General features: G+C 41.1%; 1 protein-coding gene across 21 annotated transcripts in view; it reads left to right on the top strand.

Moving 5' to 3' along the window:
• The window catches only part of lrrc7 (leucine rich repeat containing 7), a 97,120-nt gene that overhangs the window by 22,137 nt on the left and 59,469 nt on the right, over positions 1-15,514 (top strand). For 10 of the 21 annotated variants that reach the window (XM_067513760.1, XM_067513761.1, XM_067513753.1 and 7 more), the window contains exon 1: positions 13,662-14,210. The exons of 3 other annotated variants lie outside the window; for them this stretch is intronic. Coding sequence is in view for 17 of the 18 variants with exons in the window: in XM_067513761.1 (XP_067369862.1) it covers positions 14,186-14,210 (25 nt within the window). In the remaining variant the exon portion in view is untranslated. Of the gene's footprint in view, positions 1-13,658; positions 14,211-15,514 lie in introns of those variants that run through there. 8 more of the 21 variants (XM_067513772.1, XM_067513756.1, XM_067513764.1 and 5 more) reach the window with 5 other exon arrangements.

Here is a 15,514-nt window from a genome sequence, read left to right on the forward strand (position 1 = left end):
TACAAATAAATCCACACAATTCACAGTTGGTCACTTATAAAGCACTTTTCTACCCTATTGGCTCCTAAAGCCCTTTACACTGCTTCTCCTTCACCTGTTCTCACTCACAAACACACACTTGCACTCCAACGCGAGAACTGCTGTGTAGCTGTGCTGCACTCACTGGGAGCAATTCATTTCGGGTTCAGTGTCTTGCTTAAGGACAGATTGACATGTCTCAGAAGGAGCTGGGAATCAACCCAACAACGCTGAAATTGGTGGACAACTACTCTCCTTTTTCCACAGTCGCCCCCTGTTTGCACCAGGCAGCAGTGTTGCTGTTGCTTTGGAGTTAAAGTCTTTGTGATTTCTGGCTGTGCCTAAAATCACCCCCTTGTTAACCCATTCAACACAACCCACTGTGCAATAGAAAATCGGCAGTTTACTCAATAGTGAGCCATTTTAGACACTCAATTATTATTATTCTTTGGTGTCATTACTTTTTAAGACACACTATGGACATTTATGAATCTATAAAATCTGAAACATAGCACTATGGTTAGTAGAAGTAGTGCACTTATTATCCACAGTAGAATTTTTTTCAATTAATGATTTATTTTGGTTATTATATAGTGGACTTCTGACATTAGATGGAAGACAGTAAATGTAGTACATTTCTTAGGAAATACAAAGTTGATTTAAAGTTATTGTCTTCATCATAAAGAACAGCACTGAGTAAATGAACATAACCATGCTGAATGTTTTTGTTTGATGCACTGTGGTTAGTAGGACACAGAGCCCACAAAGGTTTAAAATGTTTTATCTGGTGTGCACATGTTATTATTCTGTGGAAACAAGATAAGGCTACAAAGTCTCATTATCTGAGATCTCCCGTCCCGTCCATGCTTTCTGTCATGATTCTGAAAAGCCGTGACATAGTAGGGCAGTAGAGAAGTCCTGTTACACCTTTACCCCATCTCCATCCAATTTGAATACTTTTTAGCTAAACAAATCAAAGGTTTGTAGGTACTTGTAGGTAGCAGTGCATACCTGAGTGCATACTTCACAAAATGGTACCCTCGTCCCCTAGTAGTTAAAACAGCCTAACTTCGTAGTTTCCGTTTGCATACTGAAGCCCATTAGCATTCTCGTGAAAACGGCCGCAAGTGGTAGAAGACAGGCCTTTACATCTGCAAAAGGGTTTCCAGCCGCTGTCACGCTCTCAATTATTCATAAGTAATTAATTTAATTACTTTAAAAAGAAAAATTATTAAAAAATGAAAAGAAAAAATTAATTAAATTAAAAATTTTAAAAAATTAATTACTTTAAAAAATTTAAAAAGTAATTAATTTATAAGTAATTTGAATGACTCAATGGAAATGTTTTACAATGATAAATAGTTTTCCCATAGTTTCTATAATGTCACATTATGTGATTAGCACATTGGTACCCAGGTAACAGTGACCCAGCAGCAGCATATTATTATTCATAATATAATATTATTTAATACTATTTATCATTTATTTATTAGATCTGCTGAAAATGATTAGAATAAGGCATAAAGTAAAAAACACGGAGGCAATACTCAATCAATTTGCATCATTCACATGTATAAAACATAAATAAGAGGCAGAGTTAACACTCGCAGGTTGTAACCAGCAAATAGTACTAATAATCATATTTTCTTTTTTCCTACTGATGCATTTGATTGACCTTTCACTCACTTTATGACATGGAGCCCAGTGAGAAATAATGCATTTCTTTGAAAGTCTGATCCTGGCCTGAGGGACAAATGTGTTTTTAGCAGGCCTTTATCAACAGATGCTGGTGCTATAGGAAAGGTATTGTTCCCTTAAATATAAATATTAATCCTTTATGGACAAATGTCAGGACAATCTTGACACTAGTCTTTGGTTTAGGCTCCCTGCACAGTAAACATTAAAATGTGATCTTTTCTAAAACATCTGTGTGTGTGTGTGTGTGTGTGTGTGCCTGCTTGCATGTGTGTGTTTATTTTTGAGTGGGTGTTTGTGTGGGCACACATGGGCCAAGTTAAGTGTAGCAGCCGTCATTGTGTTTTTTTTCCCTCTGTCCTTCCTTTCTCTCTATCTGCTGTTGCCATGGAAACCAGTCCTACTCATCCCCCGTTCGCTGAGTCAGGAAAAGGAGTTTGTAGTTTGACTGGGGATGGTCCTATCAGAATCACTAGATGGCATCTCGAACTCGTTTAGCAAACAGTTGAAAACCAGTTTGGAGATGTGGTGTCACATTCAGCTTTCATGGTGAGATCAGAGTGTTGACTCTGAAAGAGTCTGACTGTCTTTAGGAACAGGACGTCCTCCTTAGGCAGTAATTCCCCTATCTCTCATTGGCTGTATTTACCATTGTGGTGTGGTTTAACGCAATTACAATATAGGCTATGTCAGTTGCTTTTTATCTCTTTTGCCTTTTTAAAGCACAATAAAAATGAAATGGCACTTGAACTTTCAGGAAAACTGCTACCTGGCAGTTTAGGCCAAAGCTTAAAGTGCTGCCAGTGCTTAAGAGCAGCCATAAAAAGTTAAATAGTCACAGCGTTTAAGATGCTGTCAGTGAACATTTCGGTGACAGATTTAGCAACATTTCCACGACTTGCTAAATATGTTCTCTCCTCACACTTTCCTCATTATGTTGACAAAGAACATAGTCCCGCATGGTATTTCCTTCAAAACACATTTTCCTCTCGGAAATAGCTGTACATTAATGTGACTTCTAACAAACTGAGTTGTCTGCTCTCAGTCTCAGAAAGAAAGCAAATAATGTAATTTGCCAAAACGACACCATATTCCCTTAAGGAAATAATGTAATACTATGACGTAGGACCTTGAGTGTCATGTTGAATTGTTAGAGTCGGTATCACTGGATGTTGTAGTCTTGCTTGAGGACACTTACCTTAAATAACCGTTTGTTAGAGAAAACCCTTTGCTGCAAAAGGAAGTTTGCAGTGAACCTGGACGTCAAGATTAGAGAAATCCTGCAGAGGTGAGTGGGATTAAAAGTGTTGGGATAGACATTGTTAACTGAAATCTATGTATTCCAACCGGCCAGGCAGATTCAAGTGTATCTGCGGGCTATAATATAATTGGCTCTAGTACTGTTTTTTTGCTGCCACAAAAATATACACAAGCCCACAACTGCCCCATCACTGTTTTTCTCACTTTGTGCCCCACGTGACTCAGTGGGGGAAAGTAAAACAGAGCTGTAATTCACACAGTCCAACATAGTGCTAGGATGTTCAATTGCTATTTTCTCTCCCTCAGTAAACTCTGTGTGGACATACACATTTATTAGTTGGAGGGTTCAGCAATAAAGGGACACTAACACTAACACTAACAGCTGTTCTAAGTTGAATTTAAACAATATCCTACCAAAATATTAGACTGTCCACTACTTGAGGTTAATAACTTATCTAGCACAAATTGCTGTGTGACTCTAGTGCATGAACAAATCCTTCGCAGAAGCTTGCTGTCAGGCTACAGGCTGCAGTTCAACAAGCACAGGAAGTGTCAAGGGCAGCAAATCTGTGTGAGAGCGGGTATCAGCATCCGTCGAGTCAAATCAAGCTTGTACAGGTCGTACGAGTCTGTAGTACTGAACAATCTCAGCAGTGAGGGCAAACAGCTGCGACAGGCCCCAACATGGCAAGAATCAAAACACTCCCGATTGGCTCTCGTCACAGAGCACTCACACAGCATATTTGCATAAAGTCCAGGTTTCTTAAACTTTTCCTGTGGCGTGATGGGGTGTTTTTTTTTTTTTTTTTTTATCTCTGCCTTGCACAGTGGAGTGTACTGAGTGACTGCACAGGGTTTCTGCTGACAGTGAATGGTAGCTGCACGCTGGCCAAGTGATAAGTTGACTGTTATTATGAACTGTTATTCAATATGAATTTGAAACCCAGTACATGGTGTATCCAAGATCACGTTAGCAATCGTTTTGTGGGTGCTGTGCGCCTTTCATTAGCTCTTTATTTGAGTGGCATTTACCACAGCTACTCATTTGTGATCGCATTCTCGTAGAGCAACAATGAACAGTTGGGCAATAGTCCATAGTAATTGAAGCAATTGCAAATGAATCGCATGGGACTGAATCTTCAGGCTGAGCTGAGCCGAACAGAGTTAATGGCTTTTGTGAACAACTCCTGTGTGACTCACTCCTGGGACTACATTACAGGGACATTCAAATGAGAAAATCCTGTTTTAATCCCACTTAAGGAAGCAATTTAGAGTTTTGGCAAGACAGAGATGGCGTTGCTGAATGCAGTATGTGTGTCAGTCAAGCTGTAATGTCACCATCAGCAGTCTGCTGCAAAGAAATGAATGAAATGAATTTGATCTTATTGAGCGAGTCACAGCTGACTTGATTGAATCGATGAAAGGTACATCTTAATACTCGAACATGTTTATCGGGCGCAGCATATTAAAGGAGCATGTTTGAGTGGTTTTTACTTGACCAATCAGCTACAGTGATGCACAGGTCTGTCTGGAACAGAATATCAACAGTGATACTTGCATGAGCTGATGGATTGATAATGCTTGAGTGTCTAAATAAGTGAGTGAATGAAGGGCTATCAATTTATCCATGAGCATCATGAGCACCAATGACAGCCTAGTCAGAAATTCATGACTTGCTTTAAAATTGCAAACCTCCTCACAATGCACCGAAAAGTCAACTGAAGCTTGCAGTTCAGCAACAGAAATAACAATTTCTGCTTCCAGCCGTCTTCGTTCTATATGTTGTTATAAATTAAATATACTCCATTTGGGGTTTGGCACCTCACAAAGGTCAAAACTCCAGCAACAACCTTTAGAGGACCACTTTCTGTGGCTAGCGATATAAATTCTCTCATCTACCCCTCAGCAAAGAAAGAAACTGATCATATTTCCCACAGTCCAGTCAAACACATTTATACTGGGCAATAACCGCATCACTATGCACACATCAACTAAACGTAGAATGTTACAAGAAGAGTTTTTCATCTCTCCATCTTCATCTCTTCTAGTTGTTCCTCTGCTGTCTTCTCCTCCTCTCCACAGGTATCCTTTCTTCCTCGGTGATGGCAGGAGCGGTTGCCGTAGTAACAGGGAGAAAATGAAAAGAAAGGAAAATAGTAAAAAGTGGCACTTCATCCATCTCACAGCATCTGTCTTTCTCTCTACATCTGTGCTCTCTTTTTTCCCTTCACTTAGATTGGTTTCCTGGAGCTTCTCCTGGAGCTTTCAGCTGTTCCTAGCATCCCTCCCTCCAGCTTTACCTCAAATACTTCATCGTTTCTTGTATCTTGGCGTTAAGGGCCAATTTTACTTTCGGGTTGGGAAAAACATGTTTGTAATACAACAACATTTTCCCTTGTTTGTGTGTGTGTGTGTGTGTGTGTGTGTGCCAGCGTGTGCGCTATATGCAGCTAGAGTCCTCCTCTATTGTAAATGAGTATGTGTATACTTTAGCTTGAGGTCAAAACTGCTTGTTAGCTGCATCATTTACTTTTTGCTAAAGGTGTCTCCTGAGCAGAAGGTCATCTCATTATTAGGTGTGTATCATTGTATTTTTTATCTTCCAATTTCAAGTTGCTTAAATGCAACTTGATTATATTCTGGTTTCAATTAACAAAGGTGACATTTGAAAAGTCAGTGGAAAATGATAACATGTTTATGTCCTTATGTGCTGTATAGGGTATGCGCTGGAGAAAAGGAGAGTGTGTATTTGTGTATGTGTGTCTGTTTTAATCTCATTCATATATTCATCAGCAGGCAGAAGTGCTGACGCAAGTGAGAGGAAGAGGAGGCATGGCAGTGAGAGGCAGAATGTGTGAGTTAAAGTGTGAGAAGGAAAAAGAAATCCAGAAATTCAACCACATATCCATCCACCCAGAGTGCTAATGGGGATGTAGACATTAACCTACAGAGATGAACTGATAGAAAATGGAGAGATTGGCTGAAAGAGAAGATCAAATAGAGCCCTGGAAGTGTTCCTGGAAAGATGTAGATATTTTGAAAAGAGGACAGGGGAAAATCACCATTCTCCTGTGTGTACTTCAGCTTGCAAGCCTGTATTGCAGTGTATTCAGCTATCTGGTCGATTTCCGACAACATCAAAAAATGAAATGAAAGAAATGAAGCAGAAAGGGGTGAAATTAGAGATGAAAAAGCAGGGAAGATGTGAGATACAAGTGCAAAGACAATGGTGGGAACAGGAGACAAGGATTCTTGACCTTTGACCCTGTCAGTCATTACACATAATTTGTCAGGGGCATGACCGTGCAGTGGACCCCTCATAAATCTCCCAGCTAAGCAGGTGTTTAGGTGCATATGTCTGTCCTGACTGTGAAAAGATGTAAAATCTAGTAAGTACAACAAAAAAATTTCTCTGAGTTCACAGGTGCAACCCCTACACACCATTATTTCGGTCTCTGACTGATCACCTTAGCAGGCGAGGGGGTGCGACATAGTGCTCTGAATCTACTAGACCAGACATTCCTTTTGTTTTGTGCAAAAGTAAAACAGGGTCTCCCTGAACATTGCACAGATTCTCTAAACATTACTTTCCTCTAATTATCTCAGCAGCTCCAGCGCTTAAAGCTGTTGTCTTCCTCCTTAATCATCCTAAATACAAGAACCAAGTTGCCATGCTTTACAGTGCGCCAGTTACCTAGCAACACCCATTCACAAAATGCCATATAAGGCATAGTGCAATATGGAGGTACTCTCAGATTCAGATTAAAGAGAGACTAAATTAAAGAGAAACTAAATTAAAAATTGGGAAATATCGTATTTTATTCTGTGTAGTAGACGGTTAGAAAGTTAGAGAGCTTCTGGTTAAACCGCAGGTTGCAATTTAAAACACCGTTGAGTGAAAAATAGCTAGGTTAACTTAAAAACTGGTATTTTACATGATATGTACCTGAATGTTACCTTAACATGTTACCAATTCTGTCAACCAGCATCCTCATAAAGATTCACAATCGCACACAAGCGATTAAAGTTAACACTGCTTTTGCATCCGTCGATGTTTAGGCTTCTGCATCCTTGTCATGCGCTGATTCATCTCACCATGTTATCCAAATAAAGACTCCTACCTAGCATGTAATCCCATGCATTTACCTGTCTTTCCTAACCATGTCTCTCCACTGTCATTCATCCTGCTGGTCAGTCAGCCAGCCAATTTGTCATCCCATTGGGAGCAGACTAAAACTTCTATCCCACACCTAATACCTAACAGATCTTATGGCTTACAGTACAACAGACAAGTAATGGGCACTGTGCACACGGCAGCTTTATAAACTGCAACTTCTGGGCCCAGAAAAAGAAAAAAAAAGGGATTCATGAAACTGTGTTTCCGTGGCAACCGTGGATATCTCATATTGGCAGGAAGAAGACTGTGGGACAAGGCTGCCTGCTGTTCTGCTCTGTTCATGTCACTTCTCCAGTCGCTTATTGTTGTGGAATCAGACTAGTTGAGGCTTATTGTAATGTGTGGTCATCTAAAATATGCTGTTGCACATGCATCCAAAAGTGAGGATGGCGCTAAATTAATAAAAGACACCTGCAGTGAGATGGTGTCGAATGGCAGGACTTTTTAAGACATTACTCCTGTGAGGAAAAAAATCCTAAAATCCAGACATACAAGGTATTTTTTACACTGCGTGAGAGACGATGTTGATATATTGATTTCCACAGCAGGTTATTGCATATTAGTCCATAGGAGGCTGATGCATGTACTGTTTCCTCCCAAAGTACATGCAAAATAAACAACTGTTTAGGGTTATTGATGGCTCCTCCAACAAGCAAATGTGCAGCTACTTAATTGTCAGGACATGTGCTTTGTGATAGTTTGAACATTTTGTTACACAATATAATCATTATTTGGTTTGTGTTTGCCCTTTTCACAGGGGAAGAGTTTAATCCCAAGTCTGTCATTTGAATTGCTCTAAATATTTCCCCACACCCAGCCACCGGTTAGCTGCCAGTTATGACTATTGTTTGTCTATTCCAGAGAGGTTCATTACTGGTTGTATTACATTGGTGGGTTCATGTTTTACTGATTCAAGTCAGTAGAGTCGAAGAGGTGCAGCAAAGTGAGATGGAAATAAAGGAATTGAATCATGCAACTATAGCAATGTGATACCCACTGGTGTTTTAGATTGATATTTGTTAACTTTATGTCCCTCATACACGGGATGTACACATTTCTTCTTTTAAGCTGCAGTTGTTTTAGGTGTAGGTGTTGTATGCCACAGCGTGGCTCTGTTTAGAATGGATCCATCACATTAAACTTCCATCCACAGGGTGTCACTTCCGCTGTGCCGTCTCTCTTTCTGTAAGTTAGAAAACCAAAATGCATTTATAAAGAGAGAGAGAAACGGGAAGACATTATGAATGTTCAAGCAAAACCAAGGGCTAGTGACAGACTAATGTGCAGTCCTATCTTTTGGCCTGTTGTTTTCATTTTGTTCCGGCTACTAGTTGGCTTTGAGTTACCAGGCAGGAGGTCTAGATGAAGACCAAAGAGCAGATTTATGGATGTAGTGAGGGAGGACATGAAGTTAGTTGGTGTGAGTGAAGAGAATGCAGAGGACAGGGTTAGATGGAGGCACATGATTCGCTGTGGAGACCCCTGAAAGGAAAAGAAGTTGGGACCCTGTACTGAATATTATACTTGAATGTGATCCAGTTGAGCTTAATTAAAGCTGCTACTTCTCTGAAACCTCATAATATGACATTAAAGAGTTTGAACCCGTTGATCCTGCTGTACCTTTTTTTTGTAGCTTTGTTTTCTCTCTGTTGGTTCTCTATGTTAGTCGCATTATTGGCTGCATTTATATTTGTTGCATGGCAACATTAACTCTGTGAACATCTTAACAGGAGTCAACTACTGAAGCTTCAGTCATTTAATGGCACATCTAATTTTTTTTGCTCTGCACTAAGCTGTCAGTTGGTTGCACAACATGACATCCTGTTACCTGCAGAGAAGCAACATACAGTTTCTCTCTGGGATGCAATTTAGTGTGTACTGTATGTGTGTGCACACCTGGTTTGACCTATTTGTGAGTACTGATGTAATGACATCACACACACACCTGTATTGTCCATGACTACCGACTGCATGTCTTTGCTAGTCGTAACTGTAATATTAACCTTATTACAATCACTTAGTGTGCAAGAAAAGTTAAGAAATCACGGAGTTTATCAATTCCAGATGAGGACCTACATGTCCGAACAAGACCTTATTTCAATCTACCCAGTTGTTGTCAAGGAAATAATTATATAAATTAATTAAACTCATAAAAACCTGACAGTGTTGTTAGAGGAAAAGTAAGAACTCCATCAAAATAAGTAGGATACCTCATCTGAGAACCACAGGAAGTATTTGTACCAATCAATCTAAATGTCTTCACTCTTCTATTCTCACCCAGATCTTAAATTAGTCCTCACAAAGATAGAAGGGCTTTCACCGATCTAGAGTACTGCAAAACATTTAAAGAGACCTGCCTAAAGGGATAGAGAACGAGTCTCAGGTGAACTATGAAGTGCATTTTTACATGGAACAAGGGCTGTACAACGGGGCCCTTGTTTCTTATAGTGCAGTAGTGTTCTGGTTGGAAACATTCAGGACACTGAGGAAAGCAGGAAAACTTTTAGTGACCAAGGGTCTCAGTGAGATGCACAAATAGCAGTCAACTTTCTATTCTACTATTCCTTAAAAGTTTGGACACGACAGCTTTAAATGACAGTCCTGCATCCATTGTTATTACTGCATCTGCAGAGCCTGGAGTCCTGGCATGGTGATATTATGAGCATCATTGTAAATTCCAGCTAACACTCACGGAATAGGTATGTGGTGGGGAGAAGGAGATGCAATTCGGTGCCCAAAATAGGCGAGCTCTCTAAATGTACAGCAGTGCGACCTGTGTTTTATAGCAGATCTATCCTCGGCTCTGCAACCAGAGCTGCCTAAAATAGGACCTGTGGGCAAAATCAGCTCAATCCAAGCTGCCTGAAAAAGGACCTGTGGGCAAAACCTGGCTCTTGCAAATGCCAGAGTGTTACACAGAGTGTAAAATGTGTCATTTCTCAGTTATTTTATTTAAATGTGAAGTCTAAGCAGGGTTTCTTGGGAAAAGGCTTTTGTGAGTCTCATGACTTTCCCCGTACCTTTCTTTGACGGTAAAGGGATGGTTGATATGATGCCCTGAATTTCCTCCACATAACTCCTCAGTCTCACAGGAATGCAAGCCTGCTCTCTACAGCATCAGAAATATCTAACATTACCTTTTTAAATTTGTTTGCCCGATCCTCATGCAGGCCCTCGTCATCTGACATCTCAACTACTGCAAGGCCCTTAACCAAATCTCTCGAGATGATCCAAAATCCAGCAGCATGCCTTAGTTTTGACCAGAGCTGGTCACATAAACATTTAAATCTCTGCACGGTGGCTGCCCACATCAGGTTTAAAGCTTTGACACTCGCCTGCTGAGTGGTCAATCCCCCTTTACCACTGTGCTTTGCCAACAAACAGTGTCTGCAGATCCCTGCATCAAACACCCTGCAAAACACCCCGAACAGTTCTGCAGTGCAAAAGTTCTTCTTTCAAACCCTACACTATCAGCAGCTTCACTCTTAATATTCATAAAACAGATAAAGACAGAATACTTCTGCAACTTGCTATGGACTTTAAAAATGTATTTTTCAATATATGGCACTTGAATATGACAAAACTTAAACTTTTTTCTCTACTGGAACTTTGCTTTCAATATCTTCTCCCTGACTTAGCTTTCTGCTTGCTTTGTACTCTCACTCATCGCTTTAGGTAAAAGCATCTGCCTAATGACTAAATGCAAATGCAAAATTGGCCCTGCCTGCCAAACATCCTGGCTACATCTGAAGAAGTTTGGAGGTTCCTCCTGTAACTGATGAGTTCCAGCTCCTGCTTAATGAACAGAAATGAACAGAAATCTAATGTTACCTTGACTTAATTTCGCTTTCGTAGCCCAAAGGAATAACTCTGATAATCCGACTTGACCTTAAATTAGTTTCACTTTCTGATCAAAGTTGTTTTAATGTTATCAAACATCTTATTAGCAGCAGGGTCAGTCTATATAAATAAATAAGCTCCATCAGTCAGCTTAGAAATCATAGAGATGTTCATTCAGAACTGTCCTGAAACAAATAACAGTAAGTTCAAGCATCAATATTGTGTTAACACAACCCAGCTGTCCATGGGTCTATTGCAAAGACCAAATGCTACGTTGCCATAGTTTTAATAGTACCAAGCAATTATTGGATCAAGGGTGGGGTTCACATTTCAGTTTAACATGATTTTATAGCAACTGTTCAGCGATTCACCATGCACACACATCATCTGCTCTACATATCCATTTGCTTCTTGCTAAAATTTCAACACATACTTTCTAAGCACTTTTTTCATATTAGCTGTCATCCATTTTCTGAAACTAGAGCACTTCATTGTTAAATATCTTGTTTTAAAAGCAAATCACTCTTTATACACTTTTACCAAAAAGCTCAAGGCCCTCTGACTTCAGCTTCTGATGTTGCTAGGGAACAAATCCAACTCCAGCTGTTAAACCTCGAACTTTTCCAGTTTCACTCTTAGGAGGCTTTTTTTCCCTGGAAGGGAAAAGTGAATGCTTCAGTGTGGCCTGATGGTTAGAGAATCAAGCTTGTGATCGGAAGGTTGCCAGCAGGATTAAATCTGGTTGGGACAAGTGAATTGTTGCACTTGCCCCTTCCTCATCACCAACGCTGGGGTCCCCCTTGAGTATGGCGCTTAATCCCCGCTGCTCCAGTTGCAAATGTCACCCATACATTTCTGCAAACGCAATAAATAAAGTGTAAAGAGGAAGAGAAAGAGATGACTTAATGACTCACAAAGTGACTGGTTGGCCTGCGTCCTGTTTTCTCACAGACCGTTGTTAAACTCAGTCAATCTTGGAGAATCCCAGTGCTGCCATCTGGGATTAACTGGAGCTTTGTCCTGGCACTGTCAACTGGCACAGATGGCATGAGGATACTATGTCATTTGCTAGAGTTGAGCAAAGCAGAGCTGAAAGTCCTCCGTTATGTTTAGTTAATAAAATGTCAGAGTTGATCAAACCCATGACACTTTATTGACTTGCCCAGAAGAGGTCACAAGGAGGTATTAATGTATTTTTTATCCCTTAGATACTGTTGTAATTGTACTTGCATTGTTGTCATGACTTCCCACAACAACAGTACGAGTCTGTGCTCGGTATTTAATTGATATTGTAGTATCCACGGTTTGGATTACTTTTTAAATGTAGAACTTTGTTTAGTTATTATTTTTGTCATCAGCACCATAGCTTTGGAGCCTGTACGTACCTAGTCCCCATGTTAGTAGGCTTAGCGGCTCATTACCATGCACAATATGCACAGCAGTGTTATGTTTAGGTTAGGATGGTTACAAGATGTTTACACTACACACAGAAGCAACATTTACTGACACCATCTCAAAGTCCTGTGTATTTTCACCCACACTCCACCTGCCACCCACACATGCAGGCAATTTACAGTCATCAATTAACCTAACATGCATGGCTTGGGACTGTGAGAGGGAACTGGAGTGCCCGGAGGAAACCCACACAAGCACGAGGAGGACATGCAGAGCTTACACAGACAGGCTGTGGTTTTGAACTGGGAACTTTCTAGCTGTGAGGCAACAGCATTAACCACTCACCAATTTCCCACATGTCGCTGATAATAGCAATGCTAGTAGGTGACCTACCTAACCGGCTGATAATGACTAATAACTTGTCATCTGTTGGCCTCTAAATGACTAAACTGAAGTTATGGATGAGGTATCCTCACAATCATCACCTTCCCTACACACGTGGATCCAGTTCCAGGATTCAGTACCATCAACAGGACACGGTGTGGTCAGGCTGGAGTTTGTTAACCTTGTTTTTAACCCTAACCAAAGTCATCTCCTGAAGTGCCTGTTAACAATACTTCTTACACAGTTTATCAGACAATGACCCTCATTAATTGCCTGTCTAAGTCGCAGCTTCACAATTTCAGTAGGCACCCACACCATTTTCACGGTGTTGTTTTTAGCAGCAGCAGGGGGCAAAACGTCAGACCCAAAGTCCACTGCCTGCTCAGCACTAGACAGCACATGGACAAAGTTTGCATGGAACTGGTGAACATGTTAGAAATTGCAGGCTATAAGCATTATGCAGAAGCATGACTTGATTTTGTTAAATGTGTAAAAGTGCACCTAGTTAATAATAAGCTATAGAGTGATATATTAGTTTCTCTCTCTCTCTCTCTCTGTATATATCTTATGCATCTACCAGTCTAAGTAGTGTCATTATTTTTGCATGTGACAATTATTAAACATTTTCCCAAAATGTAAGAAAACCCGTGCATTTGGCGAAAAGTTGGATTTTATACAAAATGTTGATACAATAATATAAAAACATGTTGTCGGGGGGGGGACAAAGAGACGAGAACGGGTACCGTTTGTCCTTCACACACATTTGTCCGTGCGCATTTTGGCTGAGAACCCACGTACGCGCACGCGCAAACGCACCTACTCCGGCGTTCTCTTCCCATCATCATCCCCCCCACCTCCCCTCTCCTCTCTCCCTCTGTTTCTCTCTCTACGGGGGATAGATGGGAGGAGACGCTCCTGCTGACTGTGTTTTCCCTGCAGCGGGATTTTTTTTTTTTTGGTAACCGGGAAGAAGCAAAGGAAGAAGAAGGGTTCCGCTCCTGTCCGTCGGTCACGGATCCGTTCCTGCGGTGTGGTTTTTTTCATTAGAGCCGCACACTGACCTTGCATCTTGGCTTCTTTCTCTTTTTTCCCTTCCACATGGAGGCGGAGCGAGGCACCTTGTAACGAACCCCGCGGAGGAGACCTGACTCAAAGCGGTCTGTGAGTGTGTGGAAGCCACTTGGATTTAAAAGCCGAATGATCCTGAAATGAGTCACGCTACCCGGGTTAATGCGCTCAGGTCATCCGTTTTCTGGGCCCGGGGGCAGCTGGTAGCGCGGGTACCTGTCGTGGTTACACATCGGCTCGGTTCCGCCCGGTAGACTGATCCTGTCCGGTGCTGAAGGGTCCACCAGTAATCTTTCTTTTTTTTTTTCCAATTCTTGTAAAACGGAACCACCAGCAGCAGCCTGACAGATGGATAACTACTCTACTTTACCATGTAAGGACACAAACCTGCTGCAGTATTTCTCATTCAGTCTCTTCATGATCCCTTCAGTCACATATAGCAGGGTGGGCTCTGTGTGAACGATTCTATTTCACCTTTTTCTGTGCACAATGTGTTATTGTAGGGTCTGCACAGGGAGTCCATCATGTGTTTATGTAGCAAATATAGTGACATGATTTCATATTTGCTGAGATATTGGCCCTATAACCTAGCAGGGTGCACTGTGTATGATCATTTTGATTCCCCCCTCCCTAACGCGCACACACACACACACACCTTTCATAAAGCCTCCTTCTTGGGCCTTTCAAGCTCTGTGATGAGCTAATGAAGCAACCATGACTGTAGGGAGAGGGTGAGGGGTTTGTGGCTGATATGATGTCTGTATCTTCCTGCCTTGACATGTAACATGTAGCTCAGGGGCTGATGGTAGAACACAATCTCACACACCAGAGTTAGTGGAACTTGGTCGATGGCTGGGTGTCATAATGAAGGCTTGTTAAGCATCTGGAGAAATGCTTGATTGCAGCTTTTGCACACCTGCATGTGGTTAGGTTGTTTTATTTTCTGCACCATGCTGTCATTTTTCATATGTCCAGTCCTCTTCTCAAGCTACAATAATATATGTTGCCTTTTCTGAGTTGCAGATAATTGAAGTCACACGCAAAAGCAGACGTCGTCTAATCAAAGGGAATATTTAATTACAGTCTTCAGTGCAACACAAGATCCTCTCGCCCTGCGTTGCTAAGATGGGTTCTATTAATGCATTTTCTTTTCAGCAGGGCTCTGCAGTCACTACTAATAGTCTTCTTTAGTATCATTTTGCTCGTCTCTTTGTTTTGAGCTCCTGTAGAGTGCAGCAGCCCAGGCTACAGTCTTTGTATGCTACATGTATAATCTGCTCCATTTTCCATTTGCAGTTTGCTTCATCACCTCTTTCTGTTATGAACATGTTATGTTCATCTATAGACAAAAGAGACTGCTAGCTATTTATTTTGGACACTAACGTGATCGCTAAAACTCTTATGTCCAGGTGGGGTGGGTTTTGAACCCTCTGCCTTCTGCATCCCAACCCAGTGCTCTGCCACGGTGCCACCAAGCCCCCTTATGTCCAACATAAATACTGTACGAAAAGTATTGTTGTACCTGTTCGATGTGCGTTAATGTGGCTGTGGTGTAATATATCGACCCATCTTTACTCAAGTTCTTTCAGAGGTACTTGCGATGTAGGCGTTTTCAATTTAGTCTACTTTATACCTTTATTCTATATTTTATAGTGATTTTTACTCCGTTATATTTAC

The sequence above is a fragment of the Channa argus genome, chromosome 8 (assembly GCF_033026475.1).
Source record: "Channa argus isolate prfri chromosome 8, Channa argus male v1.0, whole genome shotgun sequence".
In the NCBI taxonomy this organism is placed as follows: Eukaryota; Metazoa; Chordata; class Actinopteri; order Anabantiformes; family Channidae; genus Channa; species Channa argus.